This window comes from Eleutherodactylus coqui, chromosome 11, assembly GCF_035609145.1.
Source record: "Eleutherodactylus coqui strain aEleCoq1 chromosome 11, aEleCoq1.hap1, whole genome shotgun sequence".
Classification (NCBI taxonomy): Eukaryota; Metazoa; Chordata; class Amphibia; order Anura; family Eleutherodactylidae; genus Eleutherodactylus; species Eleutherodactylus coqui.
This window is the reverse complement of record NC_089847.1, coordinates 94,843,125-94,860,205: the sequence shown is the minus strand read 5'-3', so window position 1 is coordinate 94,860,205 and position 17,081 is coordinate 94,843,125. Positions and strand designations below refer to the sequence as shown.

Below are 17,081 nucleotides of genomic sequence, written 5' to 3'. Positions count from 1 at the left end.
CTATATGTTTGAAGAACCGATCTGCATTACTCATACTACTTACATAGCAACTGCAGAGTACACTATTGACAGCAGGTGGTGCCAGAAACTCAGACAAACTGATAAATAAAACATGCTGCATTGAAAATGAGTCAATTCATGGATAAAACAATAGTCTGTAACCCTATCTATCTATCAAATATCTATCTCATATCCATCTATCAAATATCTATCTATCTCATATCTATCCATCTATCAAATATCTATCTATCTCATATATATCTGTCTCATATCTATCTATCTATCTAATATCTATCTATCTATCTCATATCTATCTATCTATCTATCTATCTATCTATCTATCTATCTATCTATCTATCTATCTATCTCATATCTATCCATCTATCAAATATCTATCTATGTCATATATATCTGTCTCATTTCTATCTATCTCATATCTATCTATCTATCTATCTCATATCTATCTATCTATCGATCTCATATCTATCTATCTCATATCTATCTATCTCATATCTATCGATCTCATATTTATCTATCTATCTCATATCTATCCATCTATCATATATCTATCTATCTCATATATATCTGTCTCATATCTATCTATCTATCTATCTCATATCTATCGATTTCATATCTATCTATCTATCGCATATCTATCTATCGATCTCATATCTATCTATCTATGTCATATCTATCCATCTATCAAAAATCTATCTATCTCATATATATCTGTCTCATATCTATCTATCTATCTATCTATCTATCTATCTATCTATCTCATATCTATCTATCGATCGCATATCTATCTATCTATGTCATATCTATCTATCTATGTCATATCTATCTATCTATCTCATATCTATCTATCTCATATCTATCTATCTATCTATCTATCTCTTATCTATCTATCTCTTATCTCTCGATCTCATATTTATCTGTTTCGTATCTATCTGTCTCGTATCTATCTGTCTCATATCTATGTATCTCATATCTATCTATCTATCTATCTATCTCATATCTATCTATCTCATATCTATCTATCTATCTCATATCTATTTATTTATCTCATATCTATCTATCTATCTATCTATCTATCTATCTCATATCTATCTATCTATCGATCTCATATCTATCTATCTATCTCCTATCTATCTATCGATCTCATATCTATCTATCTAGCTCATATCTATCCATCTATCAAATATCTATCTATCTCATATATATCTGTCTCATATCTATCTATCTATCTATCTATCTATCTATCTATCTATCTATCTATCTATCTCATATCTATCTATCTATCGATCTCATATCTATCTATCTATCTCCTATCTATCTATCGATCTCATATCTATCTATCTAGCTCATATCTATCCATCTATCAAATATCTATCTATCTCATATATATCTGTCTCATATCTATCTATCTATCTATCTATCTATCTATCTATCTATCTATCTATCTATCTATCTATCTATCTCATATCTATCTATCGATCTCATATCTATCTATCTATGTCATATCTATCTATCTATGTCATATCTATCTATCTATCTCATATCTATCTATCTCATATCTATCTATCTATCTATCTCTTATCTATCTATCTCTTATCTCTCGATCTCATATTTATCTGTTTCGTATCTATCTGTCTCGTATCTAACTGTCTCATATCTATTTATCTCATATCTATCTATCTATCTATCTATCTATCTATCTATCTATCTATCTATCTATCTATCTATCTCATATCTATCTATCTATCTATCTATCTATCTATCTATCTATCTATCTATCTATCTATCTATCTATCTCATATCTATCTATCTATCTATCTATCTATCTATCTCATATCTATTTATTTATCTCATATCTATCTATCTATCTATCTATCTATCTATCTATCTATCTATCTATCTCTCTATTTCACTGGGACCATAAAAGGTGATGATGTCAATCGGAAACACTTAAGATCCAAACATGCGCGTCAAGATCCCAATTTCACAGAAGCGTTGCAATTTTTAATCAAAAACACTTTGCGTTGCTGTGAAAATCGCATGTTGGCAAGCACAATATCTCAACCTGATATGGTGCTCACCCCTGTGAATGTAGCCTTAGTCATTGTCAGCTACATGTCAGGTCTTCTGCTGCTGGCACCTACTGCTTTTATCATCAGAAAAATATTTCTCAAAAATTAAAAAATGGAAATCAATTATGGCAAAAGTAGTGTGTCTCTTGCCCAGGATGCACTTATCTTACAGATATGAGTGGTAGGGATGTGCAACCTGTGCAGCAACGCAGGGGCCCTGCAGGTTAAGGGACCCTCTGCCACTGTAAATGTGTTGATGTTAGCCATGTAGTCATTCACGACTAGAGATGAGCGAGTATACTCGCTAAGGCACATTACTCGAGCGAGTAGTGCTTTAGCCGAGTATCTCCCCGCTCGTCTCTAAAGATTCGGGGGCTGGCGTGGGTGACAGGTGAGTTGCGGTGGGGAGCGGGGAGGGAGAGAGGGAGAGAGACATCTCTCCTCTGTTCCTCCCCGCTCTCCCCCGCCGCTCCCCGCCCGCCGCCGGCCCCCGAATCCTTAGAGACGAGCGGGGAGATACTCGGCTAAGGCACTACTCGCTCGAGTAATGTTCCTTAGCGAGTATAATCGCTCATCTCTATTCACAACCCTCGGTGACCCTAAATGTGAGTTCCTTTATGCTTTTCGGTTTTGCACTGCTTCTTTCAGTTGGATTATACTGTAAGAGAAATTATAAGATTTCCTATCCTCCATTTAATGTTTTGTAATCTGCTCTTCTTACAGCTTTTCACTGTCTTTCTTTGGCACATATTACTGTTCTGTTATAAGAATGCAGGGCCGTCTTCAAGGCCATTTTACAGAAGGTCCCATGAGAAATAATTCTAATCAGTCTAAATTAAGTCCTTCCTCTAACTAAGACTGTTTAACTAACTGTTCTGTTTAACTTTAATATCCAATGGTAATAAATGAATTATAATATATTCTAATTACTACAAGTGAGGCGTGTTTTAGCCTCGTTTTAGATGTCTTTGCATATATACTTCTATTTCTTAATTATTAAATTAGATATATTTTAGAGCTCTTTTACGACACGTGATACACATGCCGAAGTTAGCTGCGCAAAAATAGCGTGAATGGATGATTTTCCATGAGGTCCATTTGCGTAAAATTCATCCATTCGCACGAGGGAATTTGCATGACTAAAAATATAGCAGCACAAAATACAGGAAACTGGCACTGCTGCCCTGAGAGGGGAGAGAGAGAGGTGAAGGAAAGCCCAGGGGGGAAACACCCTTCTCTCTGGGGCATCCCTTCATTTAAGCTGGGCTGGAGTGATATCCCTGCTGCGGCGATGTAGGGGTTTGCTTGCAGGGGAGAATGAGGAAATCCCCAGCAGTGCAATGTCAGGAATTTCCTTATTCTTCCCTGTAGGCAAACCCAACATTGTGCTGCTGGGGATTTCCTTATTCTCCCTTGCAGGCAAACCTCGGCGCTTTGGGATTCCCCCATAGCAAGGAGAGAGTGGGGATGGGGCTAGAAAGAGGGTGGGGCCATAGGGGTTCACCAGGGTTTCCACCACAGCAAGGAAAAGGGGTGGGGCTAGAGGGAGGTTTCCTATAGCCCCTCCCCCTCTTTCCCCGCACTCGGGGAAGCCCTCTAGCTTTGTCCCCCTCTCACTTCCCACTACAGGGATTTCCTTAATCTCCCCTGGAGATAAACCCAGGCTAAGATGAAGGGAAGCCCTGCAGAGAAGGGGGTTCCCCCTGTGCTTTCCTTCACCTCTCTCTCTGCTGCAAGGAGAGAGAGGTTCCCCTGAATATGAACTCCTTTTCTCCCCCCTGTGGGGAATTTCTTATTCATGGACAACAGCACATTTAAATCTCTTGCTGTAAACTCCTGTTAGTCCCCTCATTCCCGCAGGGACTAACAGGAGCTAACAGCGAAAAACTTTAATATGCGCTTCTGTGTTTAGCGGTGCAGCAGCACTCCCTCCCCTTTATCTCCTTGCATATCCCATTCCGATTGTTTAGAAGTTTAAACTAAACAATCGGAATGATTAATAGAAGAAGTAAGAATAGATGGTCTGCTTAACGTATGCTGGTGAAAAAATCTAGTTCATGTTTATTCAAAAACATGCGAAGGTGCACAGACAGCTTAAAAACACTGAAAATAAGCAGACAGCTTAAAAGATTCCATGTAAGGAACGCGTTTCAGCAAAAAATAGCCTTTATCCCAGCTTGGATAAAGTATTGCAACCAGAATTTTGGACAAAATAGCACATAATACTGTGTTATTTCATCCTAGATTTTTTGGGGGTGTGCACTGGAGGCTCTGAACAGAACCCCCAATGCAGATGTGATGGGCCCTTATAGGAACACAAGTGAGATACATACAAAGTTATAAGAAAACATGAGACTCATTGACTGGAGATTGAACAGACACAAACAGAGGACACCTGTGCATGGGTATTATTTGGGCTCCTCGCGCTCCAACTGTTAATTCCATTACAGTAAAATGCTTATCAATGAGCATCTCCTATATGAGTATCTAGAAGATTCCGCATCCATATACCATTCCTTTGGTAAAGCTTGGGAATTATTAGCATGCTTTCTTACATGCAATCCAATACACAGTAATAAGTACTCTTATTTATCCTGTTGGTGGTAGGATCAATTTCCTACATGGCTGCTGTGCAGGTTGCTCCTGCAATATGGTAAAATCTCTAGACATGAGATTTTAGCTGAGATAAAACTTTATTCCTACTTTCTAGTGTTATGCGAACCAAGACAGTTGAACCCTGTTTCGGCTCGAACTTTGCTAAAAGTTTAGTTGAGCAAGAATTCAAACCTCAACTTGGGTTCAACTTGGCCAAACCCAATAGGAGCAGATGATAAAAAAAGGAAAAATGGGAAAAGGAAAAAAAAGGAGGAGGAAAAAGAAAGAGAAAGATCGAGAATAGAGATGAGTGAGTATACTCGCTATGGCACATTACTCGAGCGAGTAGTGCCTTAGCCAAGTATCTCCCCGCTCGTCTCTAAAGATTCGGGGGCCGGCGGCGGGTAGGGAGCGGCGGGGGAGAGCGGGGAGGAACGGAGGGGAGATCTCTCTCTCCCGCCCGCTCCCAGCTGCCCGCCGCAACTCACCTGTCACCCGCGTCGGCCCCCGAATCTTTAGAGACGAGCGGGGAGATACTTGGCTAAGGCACTACTCGCTCGAGTAATGTGCCTTAGCGAGTATACTCGCTCATCTCTAATCGAGAAGAAGGAAAACGGAGAAGAAAAAGAAGGAACAATAATAAGGAAGAAGAAAAAAGGAAAAAATAACCTTTTCCCTTCTTTTTTTCCATTCTATTTCCTTCTTTTTTCCTTCTTTTCCATCTTTTTTTCCTTATTTTTCTTCTTTCTCTTCATTAACTTTGCATTAAAAACTGCTGAAAAGTACATACATAAACTCCTAGGTGACTGAAGAGTGTTATGCAATTCTTCCAGGGCCCTAAGACAGTGTTGTACATCAGTTATCGTGGTATTGGTAAAGTTCCGATTCAGTTCAAATTAATTTCGACTGACTTGAACTTCTTGACGAAATTCAGCGAACCGGACAAACTGAACTTTTCAAAAGTTTGCTCATTTCTACTACTTTTCTATTACCTTTTAGAAAGCAGGAAACTTCCTGCAGCTGTGGGATGTTATCTTCACTGTATCCACTATAGGTCTCCAGCAGATGAAAAGCTTCTAGATGCTCCTTACATGCATGAGTTGGGTACAGACTCTTGAGGGTAGAGTAGACCTCCTTCCTGCAAATATTAGTAAATAATTATTCCTCAACCATGGCAATACCTTCCAAAATGATATGTAGTGTTTTCATCATACCAGGTAGCAGTCTCTTCCGGCAGGTACTCCACCTGTGGTATTGGATCACCGCTATAAAAACAAAATAAAGCATTGGTTTAGTGTCTATTTGCAGACCTAACATGCATTTGGGAGTGGGATTACAGAAAAGCTCTTGACACTCTATATAGTGTTTTTTCACCCTTGGTGTTTTTTCAGGTTTGTTGCATTTTAAGCTGGAATTTAATTTAGATTTTATGTAATGGATCTGACAAAATACTTTAAATTGTTACAGTGGAAAGAAAAAACACCTTTTTAATAAAAAAAAATGAAAGGTCGTGAGAGTGTACGGATGTAGCAAAGTTTAACTTGAATGTGAAAACTTACTGAAATAAGTTATCTTCTCTCAAGCTATAGACATGCTAATATGCTATTGTTAACTTTCTTAACACAACAAAAGGCATAGAAAAGCAATTGAAAGGACAAATAAATAGAAAATGATCTTCGCTCACTAAGGCCTATTTCACACGAGCGTTTTATCACAGCTATTTTGCCGCGAAAAAGTCGGCCAAAAATCGCAACCATCTGAAGCATTTAAATTCCAAAGCATCCGTTCAGATGGGCGATTTTCCGCTACTTAAAATCGTCTGGAACAGATAGTAGATATGGTGCACATTCCAGCTGGCTGCTTTTACGCACCGCCGGAAAAGATAGGACTTGTCCTATCTCATGCGGGAATACACCGGCCGTTCCCATAGATTCCTATGGGAGCTGTTAGAAAAGGGAAAGAGAAGGGAGCTTATCAGCGGCTTGCATTGCTAAAGTCCCTCCCCCTCCCCTTGTCAGCAGCTCCCATAGGCTGGGGAGGGAAAGGGAAGGAATTTAGCGTGACAAGCTCTACTGAAGTCCCTCCCCTTGCCAGCAGCTGCCATAGGCTTCTATGGGAGCTTATATTGGCACTATCAGCCAGCAAGGGGAGAGACTTTAGCAGCGCCAAGATCTCTTCTCCCAGACCACAGAATCTCATGCTGCAGCGTATATACGCCGCAGCCTGGGCGTGTAAATGAGGTAAGAAAACGGGAGATTTAGCTGTGACTTGGTCGCGTCTTTCTCCTGTTCATACGTTTTATGGCAAGTGTGACAGAGGACTGAGAGTCAGGATAAACTTTACAACATCTGTACGTATTTCCCCCTATATATGTATTCACCCTTTTGGCTATGAAACCCCTAAATAAGGTCTGATCAAACTAATTAACTTTAGAAGTCACATAATTAGTTAAATAAGGCCCCCCCCCCCCCTGTGTGCAATCAAAGTGTCATATGATCTATCGCATGATGGCAATCTCAAATGTGCATGTTCTGAAAAGCCCCCGAGTCTGCAACATCACTAAGTAAGCAGCATTAAGATTAAGGAGTTCTCCAAACATATCAGAGACTAGGTTGGGAAAAAGAATAGATCAGGTTTGGGTTATATCAAAATATCCCAAACTTTGAACATCCCACAGAGCCCCATTACATCCATCATAATCCAATGGAAAGAATATGCACAACTACAAGCCTGACAAGAGAAGGTCACCCAGCAAAACTCACAGACCGGGTAAGGTGGGCATTAGCAAAAACACTAGGGATAACTCTGAAGCTCCAAAGATCCACAGCAGAGATAGAAGTACCTGACTACAGGACCACTATAAGCCGTAAGCTACGGAAAGTGGGACTTTATGGAAGAACGGACAGGAAAAAGTAATTTAAGGAAAAAGTTAGCTTAAGGAAAAACATAAAAAAACATGTGGACCCATCAAATAGCATGTGGCCGACTCCCTGACACAAGGAAGAAGGTTCTCTGGTCAGATGAGACTAAAACTGAACATTTGGGCCATCACTGGAAACACTCTGAGGAGTGCAAAGCCAACATTTCCCATCACCCCGAGAACACCATTTAAACAGTGAAGCCCGGAAGTGGCAGCATCAAGATGTGGGAGACTTTTCTTCGTCAGGGACTGGAAAACTGCTCAGGAGGGAAGGAAAGATGAATGGTAGTCAATATAGAGCAATACTTGAGGAAAACCTGTTTCACTCTACCAGAGATGTGAGACTGGGACAGACGTTCACCGTGCAGCAGGACAAGGACCGCGAAATTACATTGGAGGGTTCCAAAGGGAAACATGGAAATGTCTTGGAACAGTCTACTCAAATCCCAGACCTCAATCTAATTGAGAATCTGTGCCATGACTTAAAGATTGCTGGACACCAACCAAGTCCATCTAACTGGAAGGAGTCGGAGCAGTGTCTAAATGTGCTAAACGAAATGTCGCGCAACGAAGTATTGACTTTCAGGGGATGAATACTTATGCAAATTAAAGATTTCTGTTAAAAAAAAAAATATTTTGCATCTTCAAAGTGGTCGGCATGTTCTGAAATTCAAATGGTACGGCCCTCTTAAAATCATCTTCCAGGTTGAAATGCAAGAAAACAGAAAAACACCAGGGTGTGAATACTTTCACAAAGCACTATATACTCTAACATACTGTATTACAAAAAATGAAAAAAGTTGGTAGATTATCCCTACAATGCCTGTGGGGGCAACGTCACATCTAGATCATAGATGTCAAACAAAAAGCCCACCGGACGAATCCGGCTCACTGCCCCATTTTATGTGACCCGCTGTCTGTGTTTAATATAGGCTTTATCCAAGCAGCATCCTCTCGGATACACCAAGGTTGGAGTGGAAGCCGCTGCTCCGACCCTGGGAGCTGCACATGCAATTTTGAGCACCATCTACTACATAGGTGGCGGAGCAGCAACTTCCGCTCCAACGCAGGGTATCCCAGTGGGTGTTGCCTCTATTCACCCCACTTACAGCTCCGGTTCGGTGGCGCAGTGCAGAGTTTGTGGCCACTGACGTCTGTGCAGAGGTGATAGGTCAGTGGTCACAGACTCAGCAGGAACTACCGCTGACGCCGGATCGGAGATGCAGGCGGGGCGAGTGTAAAGCCCGTAGGGATACTGACCGGCCAGAGGCCAATGGCGGTGCTGCTGTTGGACTCTGGCTGGGTAGCAATCGTGGAACCACTACGGGGCTATTAAGGCTACTATGGGGGCACTGTTACTACTAGAACCCCTATGGGAGTAATTCTTACTACTGTAGCCACTATGGGGGTTATTATTACCACTATAGTCAATATGGGGGACACAATTAGGGCTTATTCACATGGGCATAAGCAAAATTCAGTCATAAAAATACGTATTTGCACATTAAAAATCGCTTATGACTGTGTATTATGGCAGCAACAAAAAAAGGGGGCGGAGCTGCCCTGCGCAAAACACAGGGAAAAGGAAGACAGCTCGCGATAATTAGGCATATATTACCATTCTATTCTACAGGAAGGGTGTAACACCCAGTGTGTGAACTGGCATTTCGATCACAAAAAAATCGATCTTCCAGCTAGCACGGACGTATCAGTCTGCCTCTTGCCATCTCCTAACTTCGTTCATGCGAAATATGTTCCGTACGGGCGAACGTATTTGTGCATACTCTCATCTGAGTAAGCCCTGAGGCTGATGTGGACCGGTTAAAAGGAGTTTGACACCCCTGATCTAGACTGAAGCAATCTACAGTATGTAGCTTTATCATAATCCCTATATATAATGTTATATACGGTCTATATACGATTCTACATCAGTGACATCATCGTACTGTCTGTAGGAGAAGGCGATGTCCGCAATCATCTTCCTCCGTTTGCGATACTCCTGGTCAGAGAAACCCTGAAAAAAGAAGACGGTATTGAGAAGTAACAGTATCCACAGAGCAAAAGAGAAACATCATAGGAAGTACAAGCAGATTATGTAGTGACTGCTAATAAAGAGGGTCCGGCAGATCCCCTGACATGTCTGCTTTAGTGAATTCTCAGAACACTATCTTGTGTTCCTCTGTTATTCCTGCTGGAAATTTGTGAATAAATGGACACCAGGTCCCATACGGACACTGTCCAATCAGTGCTGACAGAACCAGATTGGGAACAATCATGCTCAGATGCCAATTTATTCATACATTTCCAGGAAGAATAACAGAGGAATGGCAGGGCACAAAGTTTAAGGAAAGGATTATTTCAGCATTGTTATTTCAGGAGGAATACAAGTATTTATTAAGACAGAATCGTCAGGAGAGCTGGCTTTATTGGTTGAGGGCTCGGTCAGACGAGCGGATATCTGCACGTTTTTTTCACACGGAACAAAAACGCACTGCGTGCGCGGCAAAGAACCCATGCCTACCAAAGATAGAACATATGGGTGGCAATGGACATGGTCATGCAGATTTTTTTCACACGGAAAGACGCGTGGATATCTGCTCATGTGATGGAGCCCTAATGGGGAAGAGTGTCTTACATCAGACTGTAGCAGCTATATTGTGCAGATGTAGCAGAATTTAACTTGACTGCCATAGCTTTCTGCCACATTATATGATCATGAGCCACTGAAAAGCTATTTCTAACTTATCTCAACTCGTATCTTAAGGACCAATTACGGTAAATATATGGGGCTTGGTCCTGGGCTTTAATCCTGGCCGATAGTAGAAGTACGGCCCAGGATTAAAGCCTCCGTTCCTGCAATCAAGCAGGAGCAGGTTGGATTCTCGGCTGTCAGACACAGCTGAGAACCCGAAGGAGAAGCATTTTTTTTTTTTTACACCTTCAGGCTGGATTCACACGAACGTATATATTTTCACGCCGAGCCGATATACGTCGTCCTCATCTGCAGGGGGGGTGAGGATAGAAGAGCGAGGAGCACAAACTGAGCTCCCGCCCCCTCTCCACCCCCTCTCCTCCCCTCTGCACTATTTGCAATAAAAGGAGGCGGGGCGGGGCGGGGTGGGGCTAAGTACCGAGAATTAGCCCCGCCTCTCCCCATTGCAAATAGTGCAGAAGGGCGGAGAGGAGGCAGAGAGGGGGCGGGAGCTCAGTTCCTGCTCCTGGCTCTTCCATCCTCCTCCCCCCTGCAGATGAGGAGGACGTATATCGGCTCGGCTTGAAAACTGAGCCAATATACGTTCGTGGGAATCCAGCCTCAGTCTTCTGCTTTCCAGGCTACACACTGCTCAATGAGCTCTATGTATTAACCCTTTCCAATCCACTGTCTGACATCTTCCTCCTGAAGCTTGTACAGCTCCTGTCAGAAGATGTCCGACAGGGTATTGTTATCGTCTATTGCCAGCCATTCCACTGTCAGAGCCTCTCTGGCCCACACAGATGGCACCGTTGTATAACAGCAAAAAGAGAAAGCCTTTTAGGAAATCCTGAATCTAAAATCGGATTGGAAGGGGTTAAAGAAAAAGATTTCTCACAGTGCTCAGCCAATCAGAGGCAGCTCTTAGCTGTCATTCAATAGATTTTAAATCCCTGCCGAAAGGACTTCAGAGCAGTGCAGGAAGAAGACCCGGCTGGATGTGCCTGAGCCTCGGCAGCTGCGGAGAGGTAAGTATATATATAATTTTTTTTTACACATTCTAGGGATGATTTTCAGGGAAGGGCTTATATTTAAAACCCTTCCCCGAAAATCACTGCAGGGCTTGCCGACAGCCCATTGTTTTCAATGGAGCCAGCTGTAACCCCCAGCTCCATTGAATTCAATGGAAGAACATCACGCTCCTGTGCCACAGCTGTGCCAGAGGATCGCGATCTTCACTGTATGTTCTCAACGGGTCGGCGCTGCTGCCGCCAGTCCCATTGAGCACAAGGTAAAACCCCTGGATGGGACAGCATCCAGGGGTTTCACATCCCAAAAAAATGAATTTTAAAATCTGCTGCCCTATATTTCCTGCTGCGCAGGTAAATATCGGGCAAATGGCCCCTGCCATTGAAAAGCATTGGTTCTTAATAGATGCAGATCGCAAACGCAAGTAACATGCGCACATAAAAAGGCCCGTCTGACTGAGGCCAAAAATCGCACTAATAAAAACTACAGTTTGACACATAAAAAACAAGTCCTTATAGGACCACGTCTATGGAAAAATAAAAAAGTTACGGTTTTTAAAAAGTGGGACTGAAAATCCCCCGAAAATCGTTGCACCCTCAATGCAAAAATAGGCCATATCCTCAAGGGGTTAACAGAAGAAATGCCATTAAAAAGATCTTCTTAACGTGTTAAGCATCAAGCTAAGCTTTGCTACCTGTTGATCTGTTGTATAATGGATGTATCTCAATGACATGGCATCCATAGTGTCAGTTGATCCTTTAGATGAGCCGAGACCAGTCGATCATTTCGTTTTACTTGGGCCAAGTATTATGGGGATGGGTGACCGCTAGTCAAAACAACAAGCACTTTAACCCCTTAATGCCACAGGACCCAAGTTTACGTCATGGCTGGGAGGCATCCAACGCAACAGGATGTAAATTTACATCCTGTGGATGCCACAGGCTCTGAAGTGAGCCTGCACCAACCCAAGATGGGAACGGGCTGTGACTTATAGCCAGCCTACCGCTCCTAATCCGTTACATGCTACAACCAATGTGCATTGTGGCATGGAAAGGGATGTAATCACAGAGCGCCGATGAGTTGTCAAGACAACCAGATACCATACACTGGTGTGCGGGCCTGCCATGGCCTGACTTCGCTATGCTAAGTGATTGTGTATCGCAGTACAGAAGTACTATAATGCATTATCATAGCGATCATAACGTTTATGCTTTAAGTCCCCTAAAAGGAAATAAATATTAAAAAAACTAAAAATATTTTTTAAAAACCATGCAAAAAAATAACAAAAAATACAATTTCTTATGCTTGTGTAAAAAACATTTAGAAATTTTAAAAGCCCACATATTTTCTATCAACGTATCCGTAACGACCTGCACAATAAAATGAACACACTACTTATCCTGAACGGCAAAATAAACAAAATAAACCCTAGAGAACGGAGGCAAAATGCTTATTTTGTTCATTTTGCCTCCCAAAAAATGCAATAAAAGTGATAAAGAAAAGCCTTATGTACCCAAACATGGTACCAATAAAAACTACAGCTCATCATACAAAAAAAAAGACCTCACCGAGCTCCATCGATGGAAAAATAAAAAAAGTTATGGGACTTTGAATGCAACAATGTGGAAAAAAACAAATTTCCAAAAAAATGGGGTTTTATTGTGCAAAAGTAGAAAAACCTAAAAAAATGTGATCATTTTTGGTATGGTCATAATCATACGGATCTGCAGAAAAATATATATCGTTATTTATGCTGAATAATGAACGCTATAAAATAAATAAATAAATAATGGCAGAATTTGTATTTTTTCTCACTGCCTTCCAAAAATAAAAATGATAAAAGTTTTACAATATATTATATGTACCCAAAATTTGTACCAATATAAAACAACAGTTTGGCACGCCAAAAATCAGCCCTCATACGGCCATGTTGATGGAAAAATTAAAAAGTTGAAAAAAGGGGACGAAAATCCCCCAAAAATTGTTGCGTCCTTATGGTCCAAATAGGCCATGTGCTTAAGGGGTTAATGCTCACTGAAACTGAACAATTAGCCTATGAACGACATTTATTGTACACTTGTTCATTGGCTGATCTATGGGCCCCTTACATGGTCCAATTGTCAGATGGTATCGTTCAGAGGTATAATAAATTGACCCGTCTAAAAAGACCTTAAGGGTCCTTTTACACAAGCAGATGATTTACGCAATGAGCGCCAATGGATGGTATAGCGAGTTACATAATGGTGCACCGTGCTCTTAGCTATTTCTTTGAGATAGCAATTATCATTTGTATGAAGGATCATACGTAAGAAACAAGTTACATTATTGTTACTGGCACGTCCCCTGATGGACAAACAAAAAATGAACATGTCATCATACATGATATTTCTGTATATTGATCATTTAATAACAGATATCTAGCTTACCGGATGATCCAAGTCAAGATCCGGATCAAACTTGGTAACCAAGTGGTGACACTTGTCCAGGTCTGCAATTTTGGTAGGAAACCAGTGAACTGTATATGGGAAAGTAAAGAACTTTTTTTTAGTAGAGGAACTTAGTATGGAGAGGGGGGTGGGGTGGGGGGTAAAGTGTCACTATTATCACTGATCATTAGAAAAATCAAGATTCATTTTAAAAATTGGCCATAATGCCCTCCCGCTCTTGTAATACTCATACTTGTTTTATGCCACATAGCCATGGTAGGATGACATGGAGCCTTTGCTCTGCACCAGTGGTATGCAACATGTAGCTTTCCAGCAGTTGGAAATCTAGTACTCTGAACCTGCTACGGCGTCTGTGGCTTTAGGTATGCTGAGGTTGTACAGTAGCTTTGCTAAAAAGAGTGGTTGGCAGTACTTAGGACAACCTGGGAATAAACACTTCTGAAGTGCCAGGAGAAGGTGATGTTTTTTAGGTCTACAGCCACAAAATCCAAAGCAGAAACACTTTGCAATCTTTAATAACTTTTGCTTGTCATTCAATTGACAGCAACTTTGCGTAACCAGAATACCTCTTTAAGTCCTGGAAATTATAAGATACGGCCTCCATGGCTCAGGCTTGTTTTTCCACTGCATCCCACAGATGCTAAGTCAGATTGACATCTGAGGTATTTGGAGGACAAGTCATCAGCTTGAACTCTTTGTCCATTGTTATGAAAGTTGTACTTGGTCAGTAAAAATGTTTAGGTAGGTGGTACACATCAAAGTAATATCCATACAAAAACCAGGACCAAAGGTTTCCGAGCAGAACATTGCTCAGAGCATCACACTGCCTCCACCGGCTTGACCTCTTCCCGTAGTGTATCCTGGTACCATGTCTTCCCCAGGTAAATGATACACATGCACTTGGCTGTCCACATGATGTAAAAGAAAAAGTGATTCATCAAACCAGGCCACCTTCCTCCATTGTTCCATGGTCTGCGCCTCACAGGTCCATTGTAGGTACTCCTGGAAGTGGACATAGATCAGCCAAGCACTCTGAGTGGTCTGCAGCTATAAAGCCCCACAGACACAGCAAGCTGCAATGCATTCTGTTTTCTGAAACATCTATATCATAGCTATACCCACAGGTGTTTTCTCTCTGTAGGCATCAGAATAGCTCTGTCTAACACCCTCTATAGTGCAATATACAGAATGGCCTGCAGAGGGTGTGAGACAGAGCTATTCTGATGCCTACAGAGAGAAAACACCTATGGGTGTAGCAGGAACTATATAGAAGCTCAGTTTCTAACACACTCAGGGGGAAGAAACACCTTAGCACAGCTGGAAGCCTGATGTCAAGTGTAGACTTTTGAGAGGTGGTGTGAAGGCGCTGCGGCAGGAACTCGGAGTCTGAGGTCTGGTGCGAATCAGTTTGGGCCCATCACCTGTCTGACAGAGAAGGACACCCTCCAGATTCCCCGGGCAGAGTTAATGACGAGGACCCTGTGGGTTGTAAACCCAGGGCATCCTATGAACTTTGGTTTATGCTGCACGTTTGCTGTGTTCTATCAATAAAACTAGCAGGTGCCAGACTTAAAGAAACACAAGTCTATGGAACGTCTTTCTACATGTGTTGTGCCCATTCCTAACTGAGAGGTCGGCGATCCGCAGGCCGGTAACCCCACATGCCACAATATATGTATGCGTATATATATATTGGACAGCCATCAGCAATGGCTCTGATCATGGCTGTTTAACTGCTTAAATGCCATAGTCAGTCAATACTGACCAGAGGATCTAGGACCTCTCCAGTACCCGATTGACCTCCATCATCTACAGTACAACATGATGGGTGCCAATAAGCTGCGATGGCAGCCAGGACCGTGCAAAGGCTCCCAGGCATGCCATTAATTTCAGCCCATTAAAGGGGTTATCTGACGTTTACATCATTGGTGGTAGTTGTGTGTTAAACAATAACCGCACATATTCACCACCCGCTGCATGCTGCTTCTCTTCAAAAGGTAGAAAAGTGCTTGGTGAGGAATTCAGAATTTTTTTTACAGAGATTAAAACTAGATGAAGGGGAAGCAGTTAATTTAGGAGGATGATTTCTGTCCCCAGACAGTTAGGTTGGGGTGATATATTGGTAATGCCAAAAACATAGTGGTTAATTGTTAATTTTGGTGATGGAATTAATGTACTTGCTAAGAATAAAACAAAAAATATTTTTTTCCACACAATATGTATTAATGCTTGTAGTTTGGAAAACAAGCTCTCTGAGATAATGGCTATTCTATCCAGGGATAATTTAGACCTGTTTTTGGAGGCTGATGTTGTAGATGAACCTGCACGTTTAAGGTTGAATAAGACAATGGGTCCAGATGGCATCCACCCCAGAGTTCTTAAAGAACTCCAATCTGTGATAGCTGCACCTCTAACTGATTTTTTTAACCAGTTCCTTCTGACAGGCAACGTTCCTGATGACTGGAGAATGACCAATGTTGTATCCATCCATGAGAAGGGTAGTAGAGAAGAAGCCGGGAACTATAGGCCAGTTAGTGGGACATCTGTAGTAGTTAAACTAATGGAAACTCTGCTGAAAACAAGGATATTTGAACACATAAAAACCAACAATCTGTTGGACCCTAAACAGCACGGCTTTACTGAGGGCAGATCACATCAAACTAATCTCACTGATTTGTTCGACTATGTCACAAAAGTGGTGGATGAAGTTGTTGCTGTGGATATCACATATCTGGATTTCAGTAAAGCCTCTGATACAGTTCCACATAAAGAACAGATAGAGAGGTTATTCAAAATTGGCCTTAATCCTTCGATAGTCCGGTGGATTCACAATTGGTTAAAAGATAATTATCAGAGTGTTGTTGATAATAGAGTATATTCTGAACAGGGCTGAGTTACAGGTGGCGACCACAAGGGTCTGTCTTGAGTCCTATTCTTTTTAATATGCTTGTAAGTGACATAGGAGAAGGTTTAATATGTAAAGTCTGTCTGTTTGTTGATGACACAAAAGTTTTCAGTAGGGTTGATACTCCTGGTGGGGTCTTGAAAAAAGAGAAAAATTTAACCTAATTGGATAAACAGTGAAAATAATGGAAACTGTAGTTTAGCTGTTCTGTGTGATCTAGGGCTTCAGAAGAGAAGGATTTAAAGATTCTGATTTCTGACAGCCTCAAAATCAGTCAACAGTCCAGTCAGGCGACAAAGAAAGCAGGTAGGATGCTGCATAGCTGGAGATAGAACCAGTAGAAAGAGGGAGATTGTGATCCCGCTGTATAGAGCTCTAGTGAGACCACGTCTGGAATACTGCA

General features: G+C 41.6%; 1 protein-coding gene across 1 annotated transcript in view; it reads right to left on the bottom strand.

Moving 5' to 3' along the window:
• TH (tyrosine hydroxylase) overlaps nucleotides 1-17,081 on the bottom strand; it is a 53,177-nt gene that overhangs the window by 19,190 nt on the left and 16,906 nt on the right. The window contains exons 4-7 of the mRNA XM_066584098.1: nucleotides 13,753-13,841; nucleotides 9,552-9,619; nucleotides 5,900-5,950; nucleotides 5,678-5,823 (exon numbers count right to left, since the gene is read on the bottom strand). Of these exons, the coding sequence (XP_066440195.1) occupies nucleotides 5,678-5,823; nucleotides 5,900-5,950; nucleotides 9,552-9,619; nucleotides 13,753-13,841 (354 nt within the window). The remainder of the gene's footprint in view (nucleotides 1-5,677; nucleotides 5,824-5,899; nucleotides 5,951-9,551; nucleotides 9,620-13,752; nucleotides 13,842-17,081) is intronic.